The sequence below is a fragment of the Microcebus murinus genome, chromosome 4, assembly GCF_040939455.1.
Source record: "Microcebus murinus isolate Inina chromosome 4, M.murinus_Inina_mat1.0, whole genome shotgun sequence".
Taxonomy (NCBI): domain Eukaryota; kingdom Metazoa; phylum Chordata; class Mammalia; order Primates; family Cheirogaleidae; genus Microcebus; species Microcebus murinus.
In genome coordinates, this window is record NC_134107.1 from 70,084,707 (window position 1) to 70,109,982 (window position 25,276).

A 25,276-nucleotide genomic window follows, 5' to 3' on the forward strand; every position below is an offset into this window, starting at 1 on the left:
AAATAGGAGTCAGGATACTTGAGTTTTATTTCCAGCTTGGCCATCACTCATTGTGTGCCCTTAATCCTGTTCTTGATTTTTTTTTTTTTTTTGAGACAAAGTCTCGCTTTGTTGCCCAGGCTAGAGTGAGTGCCATAGCGTCAGCCTAGCTCACAGCAACCTCAAACTCCTGGGCTCAAGCGATCTTCCTGCCTCAGTCTCCCGAGTAGCTGCGACTACAGGTATGCGCCACCATGCCTGGCTGATTTTTTCTATATATATTAGTTGGCCAATTAATTTCTTTCTATTTATAGTAGAGACGGGGTCTCGATCTTGCTCAGGCTGGTTTCGAATTCCTGACCTCGAACAATCCTCCCACCTCGGCCTCCCAGAGTGCTAGGATTACAGGCGTGAGCCACCGTGCCCGGCCTCTGTTCTTGATTTTAATTGCTGTTTCATTAACCACTGTGCATTTCAGGTGGAGGAAGTTTGAGGAATAACAGCCAGTTTCCTAAAAGTATTATTTTCTCACATTTTTTGAGTCCGTGATATCCTCTTGTGTTTGTCAGTTTGGAACAACCCCTTCCTGGAAGAGCTGTTTGACGCACACCTCAGAAGAAGCAGCCAGACTCAGCCTTAGAGATTAGTTAGTCTGATTCCCTCATCTTGCAGATGAAATGGCCACACATCTAATGAGTGGACAAGCTAGAAATAAAACCATGGCTCCTGATTGTTCCAGCATTCTTTCCATTGCATTATGTTGCTTTATTCACCAAAAATAAATTAACAGATTCAAAGTATTTTATTTTCATTGTTTTAGAAGGCAAATTTGGCTGTCTCCTTTGACTTATTTTAGTTTAAGTACTCCAGGAGGGCTAAAATTGTGGTGAGTCAAAGAACAGAGATGGAGGCTCCTGTCAATTCGAGAGCCTAGAAACCTTAAATACTCAAAAAAATTGTTGACGTTTCATTTATGTGATGTTTGGTCCCTGAATTTACTGAAGATATCCCCACCTCTGCTCTCAACTCCAACCTAGTACCCCACATATGAGATCAAAGAAAACCTCCAACTACACACACCAACTAACCCCCCAGACTCCCAAATGGAACCCTTGCAAGTCCTTCACTTTTGCCTGGGGAGAGGATGGGGAAGTAGGGTAGAGAAGGAGGGAGGAGAGGAATGGTCATTTGGGGGCACGCTGTGTCTACCAGGCTATATGAATCCTTGCCTTCAAGCTATCTAACAACTACCTTCCACTGTATCACCCTCATGGCATCTGGTTACAGAACTAGAAAGGATACAGAAAAATTCAAACTGAAACCAAAACCAAAAACTTAAATCAAGGCTTTCAGAGAAATTTCTCTATATACAAGCTGATTTTGAGCCTATAGTGTAGAAGAGGGAGGTCTTGGTCAACTTCCAAACTTAGCCTCAAAGAGAGTGAGTCCATGGTATATACTCAGCACATCAAAGCACTCACTCATTGAAGGAAGTGGGCTTATTTCAGAATCAGTGAGCTGGTTGGGTTGCTTCCAAGAATTGAGAGTACATGCAGTCATCTGTTCAGGTCCAGTGCAGTGAACAAACATTTTGGCTTGTTCCTAGGATTGAGCTCAAGGATACTGAGAACAAACCACCTATGGAGACCATTGTAGAAGAAGATGGAGAGAACAGACCAAGGAAGTTCAAATTAAAAGACAAGTCAGACAAAGCAGGCGGCGTCAGAGGTAGGCCAGTGGTTTCTGGGTATAATCTGTCACTCTTTACTGCCATATTGCTTAGCAACTGATATTCTCAAAATAAAGTTAGATTCACCAGTAATCACTGCATTGTCTCTAGCAAATATCTTCTATTCCTAGAATGCTGTATCTTAACTACCTTATGAGTCTTTTTAATTTTTTTAATTTTAGTGTATTATGGGGGTACAAGTGTTAAGGTTACATATGTTGTCCATGCCCACCTCCCCCCTCAACCTTATGAGTCTTAGATCCTATGACTCTCAGGCTCTTAAGTCAAAACTGAGATTCCAGGCTGGGCACGGTGGCTCACGCCTGTAATCCTAGCACTCTGGGAGGCCGAGGCGGGCGGATTGCTCCAGGTCAAGAGTTCGAAACCAGCCTGAGCAAGAGCGAGACCTCATCTCTACTATAAATAGAAGGAAATTAATTGGCCAACTAATATAAAGAGAAAAAATTAGCCAGGCATGGTGGCGCATGCCTGTAGTCCCAGCTACTCGGGAGGCTGAGGCAGCAGGATTGCTTGAGCCCAGGAGTTTGAGGTTGCTGTGAGCTAGGCTGATGCCACGGCACTTGCTCTAGCCTGGGCGACAAAGTGAGACTCTGTCTCAAAAAAAAAACAAAACAAAAAAAAAAAACAAAAAACCTCAGATTCCTACAGGGTCTGGGCAGGTAACATAAATGCAGGAAGTGGGCTGGATATAAGATAGGGAGATATGTTAGCTTAAATAACATTTTTTATGAAAAATAAAGAGTGGCATTTTTCATGTCTATAGAAAGTAGCTGGAGTCTCATACCTATGTCTCAAGTTAATCTGTTATGATACGTTGTTTTGGTTGAAGCATATGAAGAAAATCCTAGGACTTTGAAAACATTTTGAATGGGTCCTAGGGACCCCCAGGGCTTGCCAGACGACAGTTTGAGGATTGCTTCTCTAGCAGATTGTTGCTTTGTGGAAATGTGGCTCAAGTGGTATCAAATCTTCTGATTTTTTCAAAAGAAGCAGAGATCCCGACTTTACTGTGAAATGTATTGATTGCTAAATGTTGTCAACTTTTGGCTTGTGCATGTCAATTTTTGATATGTGGTCTTATAGGATTACATGTAAACTTTTAGCTTAATGGTCAGATACTTTGGTTTCTTTAGCCTCATCTCCCATTGTGCCCTATGTACGTGGACCCCTTCTTTGGGCAAAATTGTCTATTCATGTTCTTCTAACATGCCTGCCCTTCTCCAGCTTTATCCTTTTGTGAACTCTTTTTCTCCAGCCTGACCTGCCCTTCCTTTTCTGTCAATATGTCTCAATCCTGCACACCTTTTAGTGTCCTTTTCACATCTCACTTCCTTCATGAAAATTTCTCTTATCACTGGGTTATGAAATGGCTTCTCTCATCTCTGAACATGTGAGACCTTTAAAGATTGCACCATTTGTTTGGGGTTTAGACATTTTGCATCATTGTCCTAAGTTGCTATTTACAAAATGTATGCAAAGCACTTACCACTGTTGGCTTGTAAGAAGACCTCCACAAATGGGAGTTCTCACTGTTTTTGTTTGTATCTTATTTTTCTCTCTATCTATTGAAAGATCTTAAGGGCAAAGATTTACCTCTTTATATCTTCTAAATGCTTAGCACAGTGCTTTCTTTGCATTATACAGCAAAAACATTTTTTATACCACAATAGGTTAAGGGACAATCATTTAAGATAAGGGAGTATATCTTACTAATATATAATAAAAAGTTTCCTTTGGTAAAAATGATCAGAATTTATTTATCTGTGTTAAGTACAAACTACCCAGTTAGTGGTTTGAAAGTTGAAAGGAAACTTGTTTCCATTCGTTCTTTATTCTACAGAGATCTCATCACCCAAGAGACTTCAAGATAGACAAATTATCTCTCCTGCCAAAGTGACAAGCAGCAACTCTCTGGACAAGTTTGAGCAAAGCGGGAATGGTGGGAAGATCACGACCCCTGAAGGGTAATGCATTGACATTTTTTTCTGTTGTACTGAATATATTTCTGAGTCATTTCTTGATGCAGGGAATTTAAATAATTGTTTGTTCATTCATTTATTCAGTGTTCTTGAGAACATTCAGTGTGCTAGGTATTGGCAATAATAGAGATGACCAAGGCTTACAATCTAGTGAGAAAATTAGACATATGTAAAGGGATAAATTGTGATTCAGTCATGTTAATGCAGAGGAAGAAACAAAATAGCACAGAGGAGGGAACATCCAACTTTCCCTGTAGATTTGGGATAATCTACAAAAATTCCTAATGGAATTCCATTAGAATGAATGTAGTACAATTTATCATGGCCAGGTCTTCTTCTTGTGATGTCACAAGATTTCTTTTTTTTTCTTTTATTTCTTTGCTTTTTCTTTCTTTCTTTTTTTTTTTTGAAACAGGGTCTCTCTCTGTCACCTGGGCTAGAGTGCAGTGGCATCATCATAGCTCACTGCAACCTCAAACTCCTGGGCTCAGCCTCCTGAGCAGCTGGGACTACAGGCATATGCCACAATGCTCAGCTAAAAAAGATTCCTATTTTATCCTTCTTTCTTTGAGTAGGAGACTTTATAAGACCTCAAATCAGTCAGCCCTATTCACATGCTTATTGAGCATCTATGTACCTTGCATTGTCTTGTCAACTTTCAATTTATTAATGTATCACAATTTATCAGCTATCATATGTATAGCTTATGTACTTTTTGGATTGCTAAAGTCATATTCAAAACCCTAGGCATGTTTGTTTTTGATAATCTCACTGCTGTGAAAGATCATTAAGAACTAGGTGTCTAGTACTTTGAAATTTAGTTCAATCCAACAAACCCTCAGCACCACTGTGTGCCAGGTACTATTCTAGGCACTGAGGATACAGAGCTGAAGGCCTACAAATCTACTTTCATAAAACTTATAGTCCTGGGGGGGAGGGGGCGGGTATATACATACATACATAATGAGTGAGATGTGCACCATCTGGGGGATGGTCATGCTGGAAACTCAGACTTGTGGGGGGAGGGGGGAAAGGGCATTTATTGAAACCTTAAAATTTGTACCCCCATAATATGGCAAAATAAAAAAAAAACTTATAGTCTTTTGTTAAAATTTCAAAATATTAAGGGGGTATACATGTTTCTATTACATGGATAAACTTATAGTCTTTTTTTTTTTTTTTGATAAACTTATAGTCTTGTAGGGGAGACTTGACACTAAAGAAGTAATACATGTGATGAAGACAACAAAAGAAAGTACAGCGGCTGCCAAAAGGAGGGAGGAATTCATTGTTAGGGGTTGTTAGTGAAGGTTTCTCATAGAAGTTTTCCAAAAGTGTTTTTTGTGCTGATTACTAAAATAGTACATATTTATATCACAGAAATTTTAAAACCATGAGAAAAGCACGAATTACAAAAAAATCACTAATAACCTCACTAAAGGAAATGTTCTGTTAACATTATGGTATATATCTTTTATTTCAATGATTATGTAATATATACATATATTTATACTTGAAACTATTAGAGCAGGAAACTGTAGGACCACAGAACAAAGAGACAGGGTCACTGAGGCTGAAATCAACAAAAGGAGTTTTATTGACTAGCTCCAGCTAGGGTCTAAGTCCCAAGGCACCAATACAGTGGCCTCTATTGGGACAAAGACCCCGAGTAGAACGAGCCCTTTATACCCTAGGTGCATAACCTGTCTACATGCTTGCCCTTTACATTGATTGGTTGGCCCCTTGTGCCCATGTGCTTGCCCTTTTGTTTTATCCCAAAATTTACTGGGATCAGCCCGCTCAAACCAACTTCCTAAAAACAAGCAATATACATAAGCTAAAAGAAAGCACTTAGCCTGAGGCTTCACATTCCCCCCTTCTTTTGGTCTTTATGACCTTTCTTGCATCTCTATACAGTCACGCCCAAGGCTTTGATATTGCTGCTGCAATATCATTAATTGAACAGTACTTATTTGCTCTTTAATGAAAGCTATTAACCTATTTAATATACATGGTTCCAAAGTGAGAATTAGGAGGAGCACAATGAGTGGACCTAATAGTGTGGACAACAATGTAGTTAACCAGGGGGAGCTATTAAACCATGATTTAAACCATCTTTGTTGTTGTTCACGCTCTTGTTTCCATCGTGCAAGTCTCTTCCTGATCTTAGCCATAGACTCTCTAACTACCCCAGTGTGGTCTGCATAGAAGCGGCACTTTTTCTCTTAGGGCCACACATAGCCCCCCCTGTTGGAGGAATACTAAGTCTAGCCCTTTCCAGTTCTGAAGCACCACCTCAGACAGTGAAGTTAGGGATTTTTCTAAATGGGAGATGGACTCTTTTATTCTGGCTATGTCTTTATTTATTGCGGCCCTTAAGCTATTGAACCCCTTATGTTGCATTGCCAGGGATGAGATACCTGTCCCTGCTCCTATTGCCCCCAGGCCAAAAAGAGTGGCCAAGGTTATTGTTGTAAAAGGCTCCCTTTATCTGTGAACCTCACACGTATCAGGTTACAGTTAGGGGCATACCTGGTTTGTGAGCATGGCCGGACATAAGACATTTCGATAACAAGAGGTTGTTCCTGCCATCTCTACTCTCTATCATTGGTGGTCACACATCTCTAGTCTGCACAGTAGAGAGACTTGATCCCCCCACGTGTGCGGCTCATCTTTCCTGTTTTAAACCCCAGACATGCATAAAACTCATTCCGGCTCATGGACACTAGCCTCTGGTACTGCCCCCACTTTCCCCCTTCTATCTCTTCTAGAGGGCCAATTCTTTCTAGATTGAAATATAGGTCTGGCCACCAGGTGTTCAGTGGGGCCGTTTTTGAAGTCTTATTATAAACTTTATGGGTTTTTAAGTTAGTAATTTCTCACGTCAGGTTATAATTTCTCACATGGGGATTTGAGTCAATGGTTACAGCTGTAGAGACCCTTTCCAGGAACAAAACGCCCACAAACAGCCTATGTAGCAAACAAAAAAGGTTACCAGGGCACATCTTTGCAGTTTAGTCCAGTCCTTAGGAACCACAACCCCAAGTCCAAGTCCCAGAAGGATGACCAGCAGTCCGACGAAGATTTAAGTCAGCAGTCCCATCTAGCCCTTTTTCCTGGTAGAGCTCTGGCCTGCGGCTGTCACGCAGGTCACTCTGGTCTTTAATGGGTTTTTTGGGTCCATTGTTGCCTTCTACTGGTCCTGCTGCTGCTCTTGGTCGTCTTCACTGGCAGGTCTCACATGGGAGTGGTGTATCTAAGTCACCACTCCATCAACCTTAAGTGCAGTAGGGGTAACAAGAATTATTTGAAAGGGTCCTTTCTATTTAGGCTCTAGGGTTTTACTGTTATGCTGTTTCACTCATACCCAATCCGCTGGCTGATGATGGTGATGCGGGTGTTTATTACTCTCGCTTCTTGGCCCAGTTGTCTGGCAGATGGCCTGGAGGGCTGGCCATACTTGGCTGTGGACACGTTGCAGAGCCTGCACAGCCTGCAGTACCTCTCTAGGGTGCTCTGGGAGAGCCTCAGAGCTCATCTTGGGGATTACAGGTGGAGGGGTATCGTACATAATCTCAAAGGGGGTTAAGCCTAAATAATATGGGGTGTTCCGGGCTCAGAACAGGGCGAAGGGAAGGAGTATCACCCAGTCCCCTCCAGTCTCTAGGACCAATTTAGTCAAAGTCTCCTTTAGGGTTCTGTTCATTCTTTCTACCTGCCCTGAGCTCTGGGGATTACATACACAATGTAACTTCTAATCTGCCCCCAGTGCCCGGGCTAGCCCTGGACTGACTTGACTTGTGAAGGCTGGCGCATTGTCAGACCCTATGCTCTCCTGCAGCCCGTACCTGGGAATTATTTCTTCTAATATTTTTTTTTGCTACTGTTAGGGCAGTCTCTCTTTTAATAGGAAAAGCTTCTACCCCCCTGAGAAAGTGTCTACCATGACCAACAAATACCTGTACCCAGGTATTTTCCTGGTCTTACCTCTGTGAAGTCCATTTCTCAAAATAATCTTGGTTGCCTCCCTCGCTCTCTGGTACCTGCATGGGTCCCTCTGATCTCCTCCGGCGGCATGACCTGGCAGACACGGCAGTTCTGGACAATGTCTTCTATCTTTCCTTGTGATTTGAATCTGAGTTGTGCAGTGTCCAGCAACTGTAGCATCTCTTCGCCCCACCTCCAGATGCGTTCTCTGGTGCAAGTGGCCTAGTAGGTGGTTCTCCAGAGCTTCAGGAACTACTACGCGGTGCTCTCCATCTTGGAAGCAGCCGTCCTTACTCTGTGTCGCCTGCAGTTTTTCTTTGGCCCAGTTTATGTCTGTGCTGGAATAATCCAGTTGGGGGGGGCATCTTTCCCATACCAGGAGGTGGCAAGCTCAAATATAGAACATCCGTTAGTGCTGGTTCCCCCGCAGCCCTTTTTGCCTCAGCGTCTGCAGCCCGGTTGCTCCAGGCTTCAAGAGAGTCCCCCTTCTGGTGTCCCAGAATGTGGACTACTGCCACTGCATTTGGCAACAAAATGGCTTTTAGCAGATGAAGTATTTCAGGCTTATGTTTGATTTCTCTGCCCTCTGCCGTGATGAAACCTCTCTCTTTATAGAGAGCCCCATGTATGTGTACTGTCCCAAAGGCATAGCGACTGTCGGTGTATACTGTCAGCCTCTTTCCTTGGGCCCGGCGGAGGGCTTCTGTCAATGCCACCAGTTCTGCCTTCTGGGCTGAGGTCCCCTGTGGAAGGCGTGTTGATAAGCTTGCCTTGCTCATCTACTATGGCCACCTGTGCGTACCTGTGTCCGTCTCTGACGAAGCTGCTCCCGTTGGTGAACCAGGTCAGGTCGCTGTTTGGAAGAGGGCGGTCTTTTAGGTCTTTCTGGGCCATCTGGGTCTTGGCCAGGATTTCGAGGCAGCTATGCTTGGGTGTTTCGGGCTTGGGATCTGGCCGAAGCTTGGCAGGATTTAGGATGGCAGGAGTCTGGAACTCAATGCGAGGAGTATCCAACAGAAGCCCCTGGTAGTGAGTCAGCCTCGCATTTGTAATCTATCGCCTTGGTGGCTGCTTTAGGATCCCCTCTATGGCGTGAGGGGTGGTAATCTGCAAATGCTGACCCAAGGTGAGCTCATCGGCGTCTTTGACCAATAAGGCAGTAGCCACGATGATTCACAAGCATGCCGGCCACCCCGCCACTACCGGATCTAGCTTTTTGGACAGGTATGCCACCAGTTGCCTCCAAGGTCCTAGTGCCTGCGTGAGTATGTCTCTTCCTAATAATGGGGTAGGGAATTCTGGAATGACCATGAAGGCATGACTCACTTGTCCTGAACTCAAGTCTAACTTTCACCGGGTAGTTCATCGGTAGGGCTTAGATCCAGTTGCCCCCTGCACCCAACTAGTCTTGTTAGACAGTTTTCTAGTGGTCTCAGTAATTACTGAATGTTCTGCCCCCGTGTCTACCAGGAAACTGGGCTCTCTTCTACTTGTAAAGTTACCCTGGGCTTGGGGAGAGGGACCGAGCCCCGTTCTCCCTACTCATCTTCCACCTGTCCCATCAACATGACCTTTTTAGGGGATCCGTGCCTGTGCCATCCCCCCTTCTTTTTGGGGCAGTCTCTAGCCCAATGTCTATGCTCTTTGCAGTTGGTGCATTGATCCTTCTCTAGCTTTTTTCTTTGGGATCACTTTCTGCTTCTTGCCCCTAGCTGACCCCCCTCTAGCAGCTAGCAGGATCTATTGGAGTGTACTGCCAAAAGGCTTTCATAATTTTCTCTAGGTAAGCTGCTGGCCTTTCTTCAGGCCCCTGGCAGACATCTCCTATTTTAGCCAAATATTTTGGCTTTCGTGCTGCTGCCTGGAGACCAGCCATCAGAGTCTGGCGGTAGACCCGGAGACACTCCCTACCTTCCGCCTCATTATAGTCGCAGGCAGGGCAGTCTTTCAAGTGGGAAGGTTTGGTCGATTACCCGTGGGTTGATGGTGGGTCTGCCGTCTTCCCCTGGGACCAGCTTCCGTGCTTCTCCTTGAATTTTCTCTTTCTTCTGTTGTAAAAAGAACCTTAAAGCAACTGTTGGCAGTCATCCCATGTGGGCTGGTGAGTGAAAAGGACAGAATCTAAAAGGTTAATTAAATCTCTCAGATTTTCAGAAAAATTTGTATTTTGGGATTTTTAATGGTAGAGATTACTAGTAGAGAAAGGCCAGTATTGATACGCCTGTTCTCCATCCGCCCCAAGGGGTCCCACCGCCCGTAAAGGGAGAGCCTTTATTGGCTCTGGATCTGGAGTCAGACCAGTTTGCTGCCGGGTGCCATAGGCTGGGTCTTTTACCGGAGGCCCTGCGCCCTCTACCGGAAGCCCCACAGCACCCTGGGCTGGTGGAGCCACCTCAGGATTGTAGGACGGGGGCGAATTCTATTGCAAATCTATAAGGTCCAGATATAGATTGGAATGATTGGAATCCGGCAGGGGTGACCCTTTGGGGGTAATCTGGTGGGTTGTGGCTTTTGCCCCTCCTTTTTTTTGCTCTTTTTGTTGCCATAATTTTGGCCTTTTCCTTAGGGGCGGGCAGAATTGTCTTTAGCCATGATGGCGGATCCTGGACCAGATCCTGCCAAACTATGATATAGGGGATCTGGTCTGGATGGCTGTGACGGCCAAAGACTACCTCCTGTACCTTTTCAATGAGCGAGGTGTCGAATGACCCTTCCTGTGGCCATCCCACCCCAAAGGCCGGCCACTCTGCCTCGCAAAGGGTGATGAACTTTCTTTTTTTTACCTCTAGGGAAAGATTACGTGCCCTTGCCCTCACATCTTTAATGGCGTACCAAGATGGACAAGGGTGTTGACCGGGTCTGTCCCATGCCTGCAGAGGGGAGGGACACAAGGTACACCTGGAAGATCTAAGAAAACGAGTAAAATTAGTTCGTCTGATTAGGTGCTGCCATCGAGGGTGTCACTGGCAGTCTCTTTTTTACCTACTGCCCACTGCTGCTGCTTCTCGCAAAAATGGGCAGCAACACTTGGCCTTGGTCAGATCCTGTTTTAGCTTCCCTTGTGATTGGTTCTTACGAGCCATTCAAGGGGGAAAAAAAAGGTTATTAATGACAGAGGACAACACGAACATCCAACCAAAGATTCTAAACAACACAGACAGACATGAAAGACACAAACAATTACCAGCCTAGTCCGGACTTCCTCCCCGACTTCCTTCTAACCGAGCCTCCAGCTCCTAGGTCAGCCATAGGGATTTCCCGGGGTCGGAGGACGTCTCCTTCCCACTCCAGCCAATGACCCACCAGCGCGTCTGCCTAGGTCTTCTGCTGGGCCTGATTACTCAGGGTACTCCAGAAAACCTACTCTCTATTCACTCCTCCCTCAATTCTGAATTTTGTCCAGAGGTCTGCGAGATCCCGAACAAGCCCCCAAATGTTAGAGCGGGAAACTGTAGGACCACAGAACAAAGAGACAAGGTCACTGAGGCTGAAATCAACAAAAGGAGTTTTATTGACTAGCTCGAGCTAGGGTCTAAGTCCCAGAGCACCAATACAATGGCCTCTATTGGGACAAAGACCCCGCGCACTGTAAAACGAGCCCTTTATACCCTAGGTGCATAACCTGTCCACACGCTTGCCTTTACATTGATTGGTTGGCCCCTTGTGCCCATGCGCTTGCCCTTTTGTTTTATCCCAAAATTTACTGGGTTCAGCCTGCTCAAACCAACTTCCTAAAAACAAGCAATATACATAAGCTAAAAAAAAAGCACATGCCGGGCGCGGTGGCTCACGCCTGTAATCCTAGCACTCTGGGAGGCCGACACTGGTGGATTGCTCAAGGTCAGGAGTTCAAAACCAGCCTGAGCGAGACCCCGTCTCTACCATAAAAATAGAAAGAAATTAATTGGCCAACTAATATATATAATATAAAAATCAGCCGGGCATGGTGGCTCGTGCCTGTAGTCCCAGCTACTCGGGAGGCTGAGGCAGGAGGATCGCTTGAGCCCAGGAGTTTGAGGTTGCTGTGAGCTAGGCTGATGCCACGGCACTCACTCTAGCCTAGGCAAGAAAGCGAGACTCTGTCTCAAAAAAAAAAAAAAAAAAAAAGCACTTAACCTGAGGCTTCACAAAAAAATACATTTTATTTATTTATTTTAACTTTAAAAAAATTTTTTTATATTTACTTTCTTTTTTTTTCTGACCTTCTGCACATATCCTTGGTACATACATACATTTTAAATAAAATTGAGATCATATTATATGAACCTTTGTTATGCTTAATGATAAGTAGTAAAAATTTCTCCATGGCTTTAAATATTCTAAAACATTAACAAATGACTGCATATTACATAAATGAAAGACTAAACATTTTGTTTAACCAGTCTTCTGTTGGCTATTTAGATGGTTTCTAGTTTTTGTGTATTAGAAATAATGTGACAAATATAATCACACATAATTCTTTGCACATATATGAATAGTCCATAGGATAAAAATTTTAAATTTAATTTCAGAGATAAGGGGTGAGCCTAGTTTTCACGCCTTTGATGCACATTGCCAGTTATCTTCTGGAAGGTTGTACTCAGTTATCCTCCCAGTAGCAGTATTATGAGAGACTGCTATTTTTTCTACAGCTTTATTAATATTGGACATTGTACTTTAAGATATCTTTCTGTCTTAATAGGTGAAATGAGCTATTTCATTATTGTTTTAATTTGTGTTTGTTTCATTTCTAGTAATTTTATACTTATTTTAAAATGTTTCCTAGCTATTTGTTGTTGTTCTTTTGATATTTTTTTGTTTGTTTGTTTGAATTCTGTGTCCTTTTTCTACTGGGAGGTTTACTTTTTCTTAGAAACAGGTTGTATTTTCTTATAAAAAGAACTTCATATACCATAGGTATGAATAGTTTTATGATATATATGTTTTAAATATTTTTCCAATTCTTTTTTTGCTTTTAAATTTTTTTCTGCATCATTTGATGTACAGAAGTTTAAAATATATCCTGTCCATACCAACCGGTTCAAGTCCCCAAACACCATGTTTGGGGATGTCAGTACATGATTACATTTTCATTTTGAAAGAGTAAAGAATGATTTAGAGGGATAGTGCCGCAGGGGAAGAGGCATAATAAAATGAAAAGATTTGGCACAATTGAAGAGATTAAGGCAGTAGTCTACAGCCATTTGATTCCGGCAAATGACCCTAGGGCTCCTCAGAGGGCCTTGAGAGCCATCACGGAGGGTGAGAGTGAGGAGGCCATGTGGTTGGGACTCTGGGCTTTATCCTTTCACTTCTACTGGACTGTGTGTGCTTTTTTTCTGTTTTATGTATTGGGATTTGAGTAAGATTTGTTAAACTAAGGAGGGTAGGACTTTCATTGCTTAACAATTGAATACAATTGTTCTGGGGAAAGATAATGTGCGAAACTAAGATCAGGTGCAGAGGAAGCTTTAGATTTGGCTGTTTAAGAGGTAGAATCGGCAGGGCTTGGTGATTAGTTAATTAAGTGGAGGGTTGAGAAGAGGGAGGAGTTTAAGATGACCCCAGACTTGGGCTTAGGTAAGGGGGCGGGAAGGTGGCACCATTAATCAAAATGGGGACTGCTGTGGGAAGTGTAGATTTGGCTAGTGCTGAAGGCATGTAGTGGTTAGTGAATCTCTGACATGTTCACTCCAATTTGGAGGTGTTTTTTTTTTTAAATTTCAGCATGTTATGGGGGTACAAATGCTTAGGTTATGTATATTGCCCTTGCCCTTCTCTTTCCCCAAGTCAGAGCTTCAAGCATGTCCATCTCCCAGATAATGCACACCGCACCCATTAGGTGTGAATAACCCATCTCCTTCTCACCCCCTACGTGCCCAAGGCCCAATGAATGTTATTCCTATATGTGCACTTAGGTGTTGATTAGTTAAAACCATTTGATAGTACATGTGGTGCTTATTTTTTTATTCTTTAGATACTTCACTTAGTAGAATGGGTTCCAGCTCTATCCAGGAAAATACAAGAGGTGCTATATCATCATTGTTTCTTGTAGCTGAATAGTACTCCATGGTATACATATACCACATTTTATTTATCCACTCTTGTATTGATGGGCAATTGGGTTGCTTCCACATCTTTGCAATTGTGAATTATGCTGCTATAAACATGTGAGTGCAGGTGTCTTTTTTATAGAATGTCTTTTTTTCCTTTGGATAAATACCCAGTAAGTGGGATTCCTGGATCAAATGGTAGTTCTACTTTAGAATATAGCCATTTATTATCACCCCAACTTCTATCACCATGGTCCAAGCCACTATCTCTTTCTCTTGAGTTATTAGAATTGGAATGACTCCTGTCATTGTTCTTGTTCAGTTTATTTTCAACACTGCAGCCAAAATAATCCTTTTAAAATGTGAGTTAGATGACCTCCTCCACTGTCCAAACTTCTCAGTGGCTTCCCATACCCACTCATGGTAAAAGCCAAAGTCTTTATCACAGCTTGCAAGATCTCGCCTGGTCTGCAACCTCTCTCCTACTTCTCACCCCTAACTCAGCTCCCTCTACCACTCTTTTTTTTTTTTTTTTTTTTTTGAGACAGAGTCTCACTTTGTTGCCCAAGCTAGAGTGAGTGCTGTGGAGGCAGCCTAGCTCACAGCAACCTCAAACTCCTGGGCTTAAGCGATCCTACTGCCTCAGCCTCCCGAGTAGCTGGGACTACAAGCATGTGCCACCATGCCCGGCTTGTTTTTCTATATATATTAGTTGGCCAATTAATTTCTTTCTATTTATAGTAGAGACGGGGTCTTGCTCTTGCTCAGGCTGGTTTTGAACTCCTGACCTTGAGCAATCCGCCCTCCTCGGCCTCCCAGAGTGCTAGCCTCTACCACTCTTGAGCACAGGCATCTCCCTTCTCAAGGTCTTTGCACTCTTTTGCTCACCTGGAATGTCTTTTTCATCAGATATTTACATGATAGATAGCTCCCTTATTTTCTTCAGGTATTAACTCAAATGTCACCTCCTTGGTGAGACCTTGCCTGGCCATTCTATTTACAATTTAACACTCCATTTCTCCAGCAATGTATGCACTTATCATCATGGAGCATAATATAGAGTTTACTTATTTATCTTGTCATTGGCTGTCTATCCCCATAAGAATGTTGATTCCATGAGGACAGGGATTTTTTGTGTGTGATTGTGTATTGTTTTTCACTGCATTTCCCGTGCCTAGGACAGAGCACATGGTAAGCACTCAATACATTCTCGTGGCGTGAATACATTTCATACCCATTTCACAGAATTGGTAGCTGACATTTTGCAAGATTACACAGTTTATCTTACATCAGTTAGCTTGTAAGAAACAAAGGTGGGGTTCAATCCCAGCTTTATCTGACACAAAGTACAGGTTCTTAACCTCTCTATATATAACTGTTCTGAAGTAAACCACTGAGATATTTTTCTTTATCTTGTATTTATACTTGCCTCAAAGTTATCATTGCTCTACTGGTCAGACTGTATTAAACATTAATTAAAGTTGCATTTTTTTATAGCATATCATCTCCAGGTGGTCTGAAAAATGACAATGAAATGAAGCCCAGAACATCTTCAGCCCATGCTTGCCAGGGCCACAGTCGGGCAGGACAGGTACAGTGTCTTCAAACAAAGCCCGGTCAGAATCTCATTTGTACTTGTTTCTCAAAGAGAGTTCTGGGAATCTCTCTTTCTTAATTATAAAATAATATATGGGCATGGCTAAAGTACTCAGAACAAAAAGTTGGGCCGTGATAAATTTATCTACTAGTTAACAGAAATAGGATGGGGAAATCCCTTTCTAATTTTCAGTTGCTATAAACACTTCTGATCAAGTGAGAGTTCAGTAAATCCTTTAGATTATTTGTGGGGTCCACTCTGCAAATATCATTTTGCTGATTGTCACTAATACATCCTTTTATAAAGTGTGTTTCTTGATACCTTAGTCTTTGGAGAGTTTGTGATGGGAAGGTGAAAGCAAAAAGGTAAAATGTAAAAATTTATTTATCCTGAAATTTGGGATTGTAGGAATTGTGCTATGTGTGTTTGCAACGAGCACAACGAAATTTCCCGTTGTACTACGGTGCGGATAAGAGGAGGAAAGAGATAGAAGATGAGCGACTCATGATGCAGTATCAGATATTGAAAGACCAGGAGGCTCTCTTCAAACACCAGGTAGTCCAACACCTCGATTAAGGGGTGTTTGATATAGGACCGTAGAACATGATTATAAAATGCCATTGAAAATGTTCCATCAAACGTCTGTCCTGTACCATATCTGATCATGTATTTACTGCTGGACTAAACCTTAGGTTGTGTCCAAGTTTTCACTTATAATTAATAACATTGTCATGAATATCCACATGTTGAATGTTTGCACATATCACTGATTGTTTTCAGTGGACTGAATTTTAAAGATGAAATTTCTGGATTTATATTGCTTTGTTTTTAATTTCTGATAAAATATAACTCTGGTCAAGGCTTTTACCCTCCAGATTCATGGCCTATCTCAATCAAAGACAGAATGGCACCTTTACATTGCTCTATGCAGATTTCTGTGGTTTCCAATATTACTACCCTTTCATGCATTTGTGATGAAATCTTCTATTCCTTCTTAGTATCGCTGTAGTGTGATACTGTCTAAAGCCCAAGAACAGGAAATAAAAAACTTTCCCCAACCCACTTTTATAAATCTATGAAGACATCAGAAAGTACCATTGCCTCCAAAAGACAGGTTTCTACCTTGGATTATTTAAATGTAATAGAATTAAAAATTTTAAAGGCTCTGCTATAATGTGTAATTAAAAATTAAAAAAAATTTTCTTTGCAATAGAATAAAAGTCTGGCTACCAGAGAGCAGAATCAGAAAAATGCTGCCTATAATCTTGGAGTTGCTGAAGCTATAAGAAACCATAAGAATGAGAAACCTGAATTTTATGTAAGAGTCTTTTAAAATTTTCTATTGCTAACACCTGCCCCATCTGTGAATATTTGAATCCACTCCCCACATTGCAGGTTGTGCCATTTTTTAAGTGGCAGAGTTGAAAAGTGGGTGGTATAGTCTGAAGCTTTCTTCTAGGGCAGGGGTTGTCCAGTGTTGGCCGCCACACCATTGACATTCACAATGTACTATGGGTTCCCGTTAGTCATCACAGCTCTTGTTAATTATAGTAATTCCCAACCAGGACCTGGGATGGGTGGTGGGGGGCAGTATACTGAAGTCCAGCACCAGGCTCTAAAAGAGAGAACCAGCAGCATTGGCATCACCTGGGAGCTTGCTGGAAGTGCAGACTCTAGGGGCTACACCCCAGACCCTCCCTAATGGGCACCTACCCTGGAATAGGATCCCCAGGTGATTTGTTTGTGCATTAAAGGTTGAGATGATGCCCAGCTTCAGATGGTGGTGAGCCAGCTGTTTCATTGATTGATTTAATGGTTTCAATCATTGTGTGCCTTTGTTTATTTCTGCCTGAAACTTTCTCTTTTCTCTTTCTTACCTAGAAAGACCACCATCTAGGTAGTCTAACACTCTGGATGTAAATCTAATAAAATATATTTTCATTATTCGTCACTAAACATTTATTTACTTTTTTTTGAACTCTTCCTCTGTGCCGGGCACTGTGGCATGCTCTAGCTGGGAGTACAAGGTCTCTCTTCAGAAGAGGTCTCAGTCTAGTGGGAGAGACAAAGAGACAAGAGTGTAGTGTAACAAACGCCATGATAAATATTTGAAAAGGGCACTGTGTGAGCAAAGAGGAGAGTCACTTAATCCAGACTAGAGATCTGGGAAAACTTCCTGGCATACAGGAGTTAGGTAAAGAAGCCAATGGAGGAAGAGCATTCCAGGCAGCAGGCAGGGAGGGAGAGAGCATGCGGCTTTTGAGATTTAGGTATGACCTTTCTCCTTCTCACATGCAAGCTCAAGATTATATTTGCTTTGTATCTCCTCTTTGATACATCTATACAAAGTTAAATGTAAAAAAACCAAAACAGAACTTTTGATTCCCTCCTCAACCTTAGTCTTAGTCTTCTGATGATGTTAACTGTGGTGTTAGTAAGTGGCTTCACCAGCCAGCGACTTGCATACACCCCATATCTAGGCACGATCCCAAATTCCTCTTTCTCTGTCCTCCACATCCAACCATCTGCAAGGCAAGTGGCCTTTACCTCCAGAATGTATCCAAAATCTGTTTGTATCTCTTCATCTTCAATTTTGCCACTCTAGTCCAAACCACATCATAAGGCTCAACCTCTGTAATTCCTGCCTAAGTAGACTCACTGCTTGCATTCTTGCTCTCCTGCAAACTATACCCCACACAGCAGCCAAAGTGATCTTTTAAAGTTAACCAAAACATACGTTCTCTCATTTAAAGCCTGTAATGGCCTCCCACTAAATTAAAATTAAATCAAAACTCCTCACCTGGACCTACCAGACCCTAGATGCTCTGGCCCCTGCCTTCCTCTTGGGGCTCACCAATTTCTATTAATACTTCCCCTTGCTCACTATGCCTCAGCCACAGATCTCTTCCCTGCTCATTGCATATGCCTAGCTAGCTTGTTTCCGTCTAGTGTCTTTGCATCTGCTGTTCCTTCTGTATGGGACACAGGTCAATATGATAGTTACAGTGTAGGTGATTCATCATCTTAATGGAAAAATCTCCCTAATAACCAACTAATTTAGCCCTGTTCCTTACTAGTCACTTACTATGATAAGGGCTTCATAGCACTTATCACTGCAGTTAATGATCTGATATACTATTTACTTGTTCATTGTCTCCTGACCCAGAATGTAGGCTTGATGAGAGCGAGGATTTGTTCCTGGTCACTGTTGGATCATCATGTCTAGGGTGGCCAGGGCCCCACAAGTAGGTGTTAAGTTCCATCTCATTTCGCCTCTTCTCTCTCCTTGCTCATGCTGTTGCACCTACCACTTCTTCCTTCCATCTGGACATTGTAAGTGCTAGCTCAGGACCTACTCTATGGAGTATTTTTTCATCTCTGTCTTGGAAATGAGGCTATGGTCAGTTCAGCTCAGGTTCATCCTTGAACACACTCATAACACTCTGTAGGTTACCTCAACACTAGCTGGTCAACGTATTGAGTGCTGGGCAAATATTAATAAGTAAGATATACTTTCTGATTGATTTTAGTCTTCTGAATTATTAACTTTGTTTTTGGTATTCAACCATAAATGAATTGCTTCTCTTTTATTCTAGAAATCCTTTCTATTTGATAAACGGCCACTCAGTCCTGAGCTTAATGCTCTTAAGCAAGAAGAATATTCCCAAAGTCTCCTGAAACAAATGGATACCAGACGAGAAAAGGAAATAAAGCAAAGACAAAACAGAGAGTTGATGGACCGCCTAGAACAAGTGCAACTCACAGAGGAGTGAGTCCAGCTAGACATGCTCTGAAAAATGGATTTTCATGTGAAGTTAATTTTCACATAGGATTGAATCAGCACTGGTAGTTTTTATTAGCACTACTGTGACCAACTGAGCAAACTAACCCAGTTATCAGCCAATACTTCACCATAACTTTTAATTAGAAAAATGAAGCTGTCATCATTATAATTATCATTATAGTAATGATTGCCAATGTGTAATTACTATAATGATAGAGTATTGTTTTATATTGTTTTGCAATCACAGTAATATTAGTAGATAGAGGAAGGGATTTGTCTTGAGTAGGCATCATTCCCAACTATTAGATGTTTAGGTGACCTCATGGCAAAACTAAGGCTTTATTATAAGTATGTAGGGGGGCCCCACAGAACTTGAGGGAGGAATATACAGGGAACCCCTGTATTCGAAGAGACTGGAACCAGGGACTACGAAGCCATGTACAGTAGCTTCCCTCTGCTTACATCCATAACTCCTTAGTTGACATCGTCTTTATTCCAGCGCTAATTTAGAAAATGTTTAGTCTCAATTCCAAAGTTTTAGGAGTGAATCTGCTTGGTCCCGATTGTGTTGCCTGAGGCCTGGGATAGAGTCAGGGCCATGGAGTTCATATACACCTAAGGGGGCCCACATTTCTGCTACTGAGGTCAGGAGAGCAATTGTGGAGGCTACAGTGGTGTGACCAGAGACTCCTAAAACAAATAAACTAGTTTCTATAGCCAAAAAAGATTATTTCTATAAAATATATATACGTTCTATTATACTCAATTGACAGATCATATGGGTTCTCTGGAGATTGCATAATCATAATTTATAACAGGATAGATCACTGAAAAATCTAACAAAGAATCAGTTTATGGAATGAATGGTCACTTCCTGCTTTCTTACCCAGATTTTTAAAAGAACTGGTGGTGGGAGGGTGTGGAGAGGTGGTGATGGTGGCGTCTGCCATTTTAGTAGTGCTGCAATTGGATAATACGGTTGGTCACTGGCTTATACCTGTGCTGTCTGTCCTGTGTTCAACGCATTGTTCATTAGCCTATGGATTTGAATTACTCTTTTCTTTCTTAAAATGAAAGCTCTCAGAATGAAACAGGATCCCATTCCTATTCATACTTATTAAACATGTTTTGATGATGTTAATCTGTGTTATTGAAGACTCTGTAAAGCTATGCTCCCCCTTCTCCTCTTCTTACTGCCAGACTTGCTGCGCAAAGAGCCAAATATTTAAAAGATAAGATAGAAGAAACACGGTGTTACAAGAGAGCTTTGGATGCACAGGTAAAGGGATAATTGTTATTTTAAAAAATTATACAGTGCTTTGATAGCATTCTAAGAATATGGATGGATAATGACAAGTTGTGAATACACTTATGTGTTTTGCACTTGGTGGTTTTTGAGCCCCTTGTTCCTTCCTGTAAGGTATTAGTATTTTACTATATTACAGAGTTGTGCATAAAGTTTACTCCCTGGGAGAATTATAATCTGAATTATGTGTGTCCCTGTTTCAGATGAGAAACAAACCCTCCAAGCTGCCTATGTTTGAGCCAGACTCCTCTGAACCCATCTTTGGTAAGAATGAGAGTCAGCACCTGGTGGAAAGGCGACAGCGAGACCAGAATTGTATGAAACACCAGCAGGAGACAGCCGCTGGCCACAAGAGGAAAGCCATCCTGAACCAACTGGTGGAGCAGAGGCGGGACCTGCAGATGCTTCAGAGGACACGAAGAGAGTAAGGAGACCCCCGATCTCTCTCCCTGCTCCTCTTCTCCTCCTTTGCTCACCTATCCCACCCTTTCTCTCTCTCTCTGTCTTTCTCATACAATGGCAGAAAAGTGAGAGAGAGCTAACAGTTGAGGATTTACTTGTACAAGACATTGTTCTAAGCTCATTACATGCTTTCTCTCATTTTATTCTCATGATTTATCCTACGAAAACAAGTTATTAAATAAATTTTTAAAAACATGTCTTCACCCCATTTCCTCCTCTATTATCTCCCCATATTTTTCCTTCCCTTCACAGTACAACTTCTTTTTTTTTTTTTTTTTTTATTTTTTTTTTTTTTTTTTTATTTTTAGTTAAGATTCTTCAGGCTGAAGCAGTACAACTTCTTAAAAGAGTTGCCCATACCAGCACTATCCACTGGAGCTGTAACGTGAACCACAAATGTGGTGTCATGCTCAAGTAGACCCAGACATGAAACTTGGGCCCTTTCTCACCTTTCACTACTCCCATCCTTCAAAGAATCTGCATGTAATAAGCTTTACTCATGCTTTCTGGTGAGGGAGTTGGTGAAGATGGTGGGGTAGGCAGAGGAGGGAGGACTTTATACCATACCAATGCAAACACCTTTAAATCTGAACATTAGATATTCAGTTTCTTAAAATGTACAGTTGATCACCCCACCAATGAAGAATTTCTAAAGGTCCTGACTAGCTCTCAGGCTTGCAGTATCTCCATGGTTCCTGTCTAGTCTTTCTATCTTCCATATCTTCTATTTTCTCCTCCACCCCACATTGGCACAGAGAACTCCAGTTTCTTCTTTGTAGATGTTCAGTAATTTTCAGATCCTTGATTAGCCAAAATCACCAAGATGCTCAGGAGTTTTGAAAAGGCTTCTGTTTAAAGGAATCCACCCTTTCTAGAAGGCGGTTGTACTTATAAAAAGAAAAAAGTTATTTTATTAAAATTTTATGAATGGTCAGTGGGATATACCAAGTAGGCCCAGACATGAAAATATGGGTAGAATAGTAGGTTGAAGATGGAAGATATTGGGATAAGGGTGGAGTTTCATTGTTGGCAGAGAGAGGTGAGTGTGGTTAAAAACATGATTTCTGGAATCAAGTCAGGAGTAGAATAGTCTTACATATTCTCAGGGCAAGGTATACTTGTACGTCTATACAATTTGCTAAAATAGTGAAACATCTCGATACTTCTTGATAATAGATACTGTTACTCCAAGGCCTACAGGTGTACCTCTGCTGCCCAGGCTGCCCCAGCTCCTCCCTGGGATGTCTGATCCCATCTTTCCATTATCTTTCACCTAAAGGATGAATTCCTGGGGCCTCCAAGGCCACGGTCAGTGTCCTTTTTGATTGATTGGCGTGGTTCTGCCATTTTACTAGTTGTGTGATATTGGGAAGCTTAATAGCTCTGAGTTTTCTTAAATTATTAGAGATAATACTAGATCTACTTCTCGGTGGTTGAGGATTAAATGAATTAATCCTTGTAAATAGCTTAGCATAGTGCCTGGCTCAGAGTAAGTCCTCAGTTAAGTGTAGCTATTGCTATCATAATAACATTTTCCTAGTTGATAAGTTAGCATAATTATCCTCCATTGTATCAGCTTAAATAGCTGGGAGTGTTCTTATCTGTGGCCCTCCCTAGGTCTGACTTCTCTACAGGTAATTATTTACCTACTCTACTGATCTCAGGATATAAGTCCAAGTGATTCTAAACATTTTACCTAGTGTAGAAGGTGGTACAAGATTTTTCAAGAGTAAAAAAAGGATGCCAAAAGGGAACAGTAGACTCTTAATCTCCGTAAGGGAATGAAGTGGTGGTGTGGCTGTTGTGGGTCAACACCCAGGCAAGTACAGTGGGGTGAACAGGCAGAGCTCCACCTTCAATCATGGTACATAGGTAACTAGAAATGACTGTGGCATGAGATTATGCCCCTGACTTTGAATCTACCTCCAGTGCCATGATTCTGAGATTCTATGAAAATTTACTATAGTCTTCCCCTTAAGCATGCTATTTTATTTTCAACAGATTCTATGGTTTTGAAATCACAAGATATACTGCTTGAAGATTAAAAGATTATAATCAAATAATCTTGAAAGGTTCTGTAGGCATTTTGATAGGGAGAGGCAGTTGCAGCCCATGAAGATTTCTGAAAGCATAAACATGCCGGAGGGAAGGCATACCTTTCCTACTGATTTTTACTTTATTCTTTAAAAAATTACCCCTTTATTGAGCCATAATTGACATAAAATTTATTGAGCCATAATTGACATAAAATAAACATAATTGACATAAAATAAAGTTGATAAATTTTGACATATATATGCACCCAACCATGAAACTATTATCACAGACTGGATAATGAACTTGAAAATGAACTCTGTAATTCCTCTCTCCATTCTTCCCCTGTGCCCTGTCCTGAAGAAACCACTGATCCAGTTCCATCCAAATTGTTACAAAAGACATTATTTTATTCCTTTTTATGGCTGAGTAGTACTCCATGGTATACACATACCACATTTTATCAATCCACTCATATATTGATGGGCACTTGGGTTGATTCCACATCTTTGAGATTATGAATTGTGTAGCACTAAACATTCTAGTGAAAGTGTCTTTTTTATAAAATGATTTTTTTTTTCCTTTGGGTAAATGCCCATTAGTGGGATTGCCGGATCAAATGATAAGTCTACTTTTAGTTCTTTGAGATATCTCCATACTGTTTTCCATAGTGATTGTATTAGTTTGCAGTCCCACCCACACTGTATAAGTGTTACCTATTGTAATGAGTGGCAGGAGGGGCTGCAGCTCTCATTCAGCCCCATGTGCACAAGGCACTTGGTTGCCATGGAACCAGGAGCTAGGCTGTCTCTCTCCAGCTGCCACACCCCTATCCAATATGGCAGTTCTCCAGTGTTGTGGGGTGGACGTGCTCACAGATTTCCATTCCTCAGCATCCCACCACATTCTCCTATGAGGTGTGTTCACTAGGACTTCCTCGCTCTACCCAACTCCAGGTCTGAGCCCTCTCCCCTGTGTCTCCCTGTACTGGTCTAGTGTACTGGGGTGGGGGCATTGGGACTGGCCTGCCTATCTAAGCCACTAGCCCGCTATCCCACAAAATGCCAGTGGAAGGTTGATCCGAAATTGTGGCATGCTCTGCACTTCATGGCGAGTTCAGCCTGGGGTGTGCACCTACTGACAAGAAGAGCTGTTCATGAGCTTCTCGATTCAAGCTACTCTCACGGTCCCAGTGGGTGGGGGAAGGGCTGCAGCTCCCATTTGTCCTCTTGTGGCACTCTCCCGTGAGGTGCCTCTTATGGATGCCCAAACTCCTAGGGCTCGCTGGTTCACCCACAATTCCTAATTAGCTGCCATGGCTGGGCTCATGGAGGGTAGAAAAAGCTTAAATATACTTTGTGTCCTGTTGTTCACCAAAGGCACATAAGTTGGGGAAGGGGAAACCCCCTTTACCCTTTTGCCAGGCTCGGAGTGTCTCTGGTTTCCATCTGTTTTGCTATCTTCTCCTGCCTACCCTCCTCTTTCTAACCTTTGCAGTTTTTCTTTGTTGGGTCCCCAGTCATCTCTCTTCATCTCTCTCTATGATCCACACCTGAGCTGAGACTCTTCTGTGCTCCCCTCAGGCCAATATCCTACATTCCATCTAGGATGGCACGACAGGCAATGCCACTAGTCAGCTGTCTTGGCTGCACCTCTGAGTTGTTTTATTGTTGAGTTTTGAAAGCTCTTTACATATTTGGTGTATGAGTCCTTTATCTGATATATTTGTAAAGTCTAAACATGCCTGAGGAGAAGATGTCTTTCCCATGGATTTTTTTTTATTCTCTTGGGAAAGCATTTGACTTTTCTGTGTTATAGCAGTGGAACAGCCGTCACTTGTCCCATGGTGGCTCTGCCTTTCCTTGTATGCTAGCACTGCTGGGTCTGGGACCTTTTGCATTTGCTGCTGAGATTTTTGCACCTTCTTCCTCTGCTTTTAGCCATTAGCTTCTCTAGTTTATCTCTTAAACTTGAAATCAGGAAGGTTAACTCGGTTACTTCCAAGGTATATGACCTGGGCCAGATTACACATCAGGGTTCTGAGCCTTCATTTCCTCATATGAAAAAGGTGGATAATCACACCTGTCCTACTTATTCTTACTGTGAGAATTAAATGTGATTGTGTATGTGAGAGCATTTTTGGAAACGGTAAAACTCTGAACAGATGTGAACTGTGATCTTTACTTAGTTATCTCCTTTGTTGGAGCTTTGGTTGTGCATCCCCATTTCTGTATCAGTCAGATCTGTGTTTCCTCTTTTCATATTCTTTATTGGTTATTCCATCCTCTCACCTCCCTTATCTTTTTCAACTTCCTGTGCTTTCTCTGGTCCATCTCAAAATGGATCTGCATCTTAGGTCTTCCTGT

At 42.1% G+C, this 25,276-nt stretch overlaps 1 protein-coding gene across 1 annotated transcript in view; it reads left to right on the plus strand.

Moving 5' to 3' along the window:
• Positions 1-25,276, plus strand: part of CCDC81 (coiled-coil domain containing 81) — a 59,906-nt gene that overhangs the window by 27,570 nt on the left and 7,060 nt on the right. The window contains exons 6-13 of the mRNA XM_012738719.2: positions 1,586-1,707; positions 3,570-3,693; positions 15,225-15,318; positions 15,733-15,879; positions 16,538-16,642; positions 18,921-19,093; positions 20,309-20,387; positions 20,618-20,838. Coding sequence (XP_012594173.2) covers positions 1,586-1,707; positions 3,570-3,693; positions 15,225-15,318; positions 15,733-15,879; positions 16,538-16,642; positions 18,921-19,093; positions 20,309-20,387; positions 20,618-20,838 — 1,065 coding nt within the window. The remainder of the gene's footprint in view (positions 1-1,585; positions 1,708-3,569; positions 3,694-15,224; positions 15,319-15,732; positions 15,880-16,537; positions 16,643-18,920; positions 19,094-20,308; positions 20,388-20,617; positions 20,839-25,276) is intronic.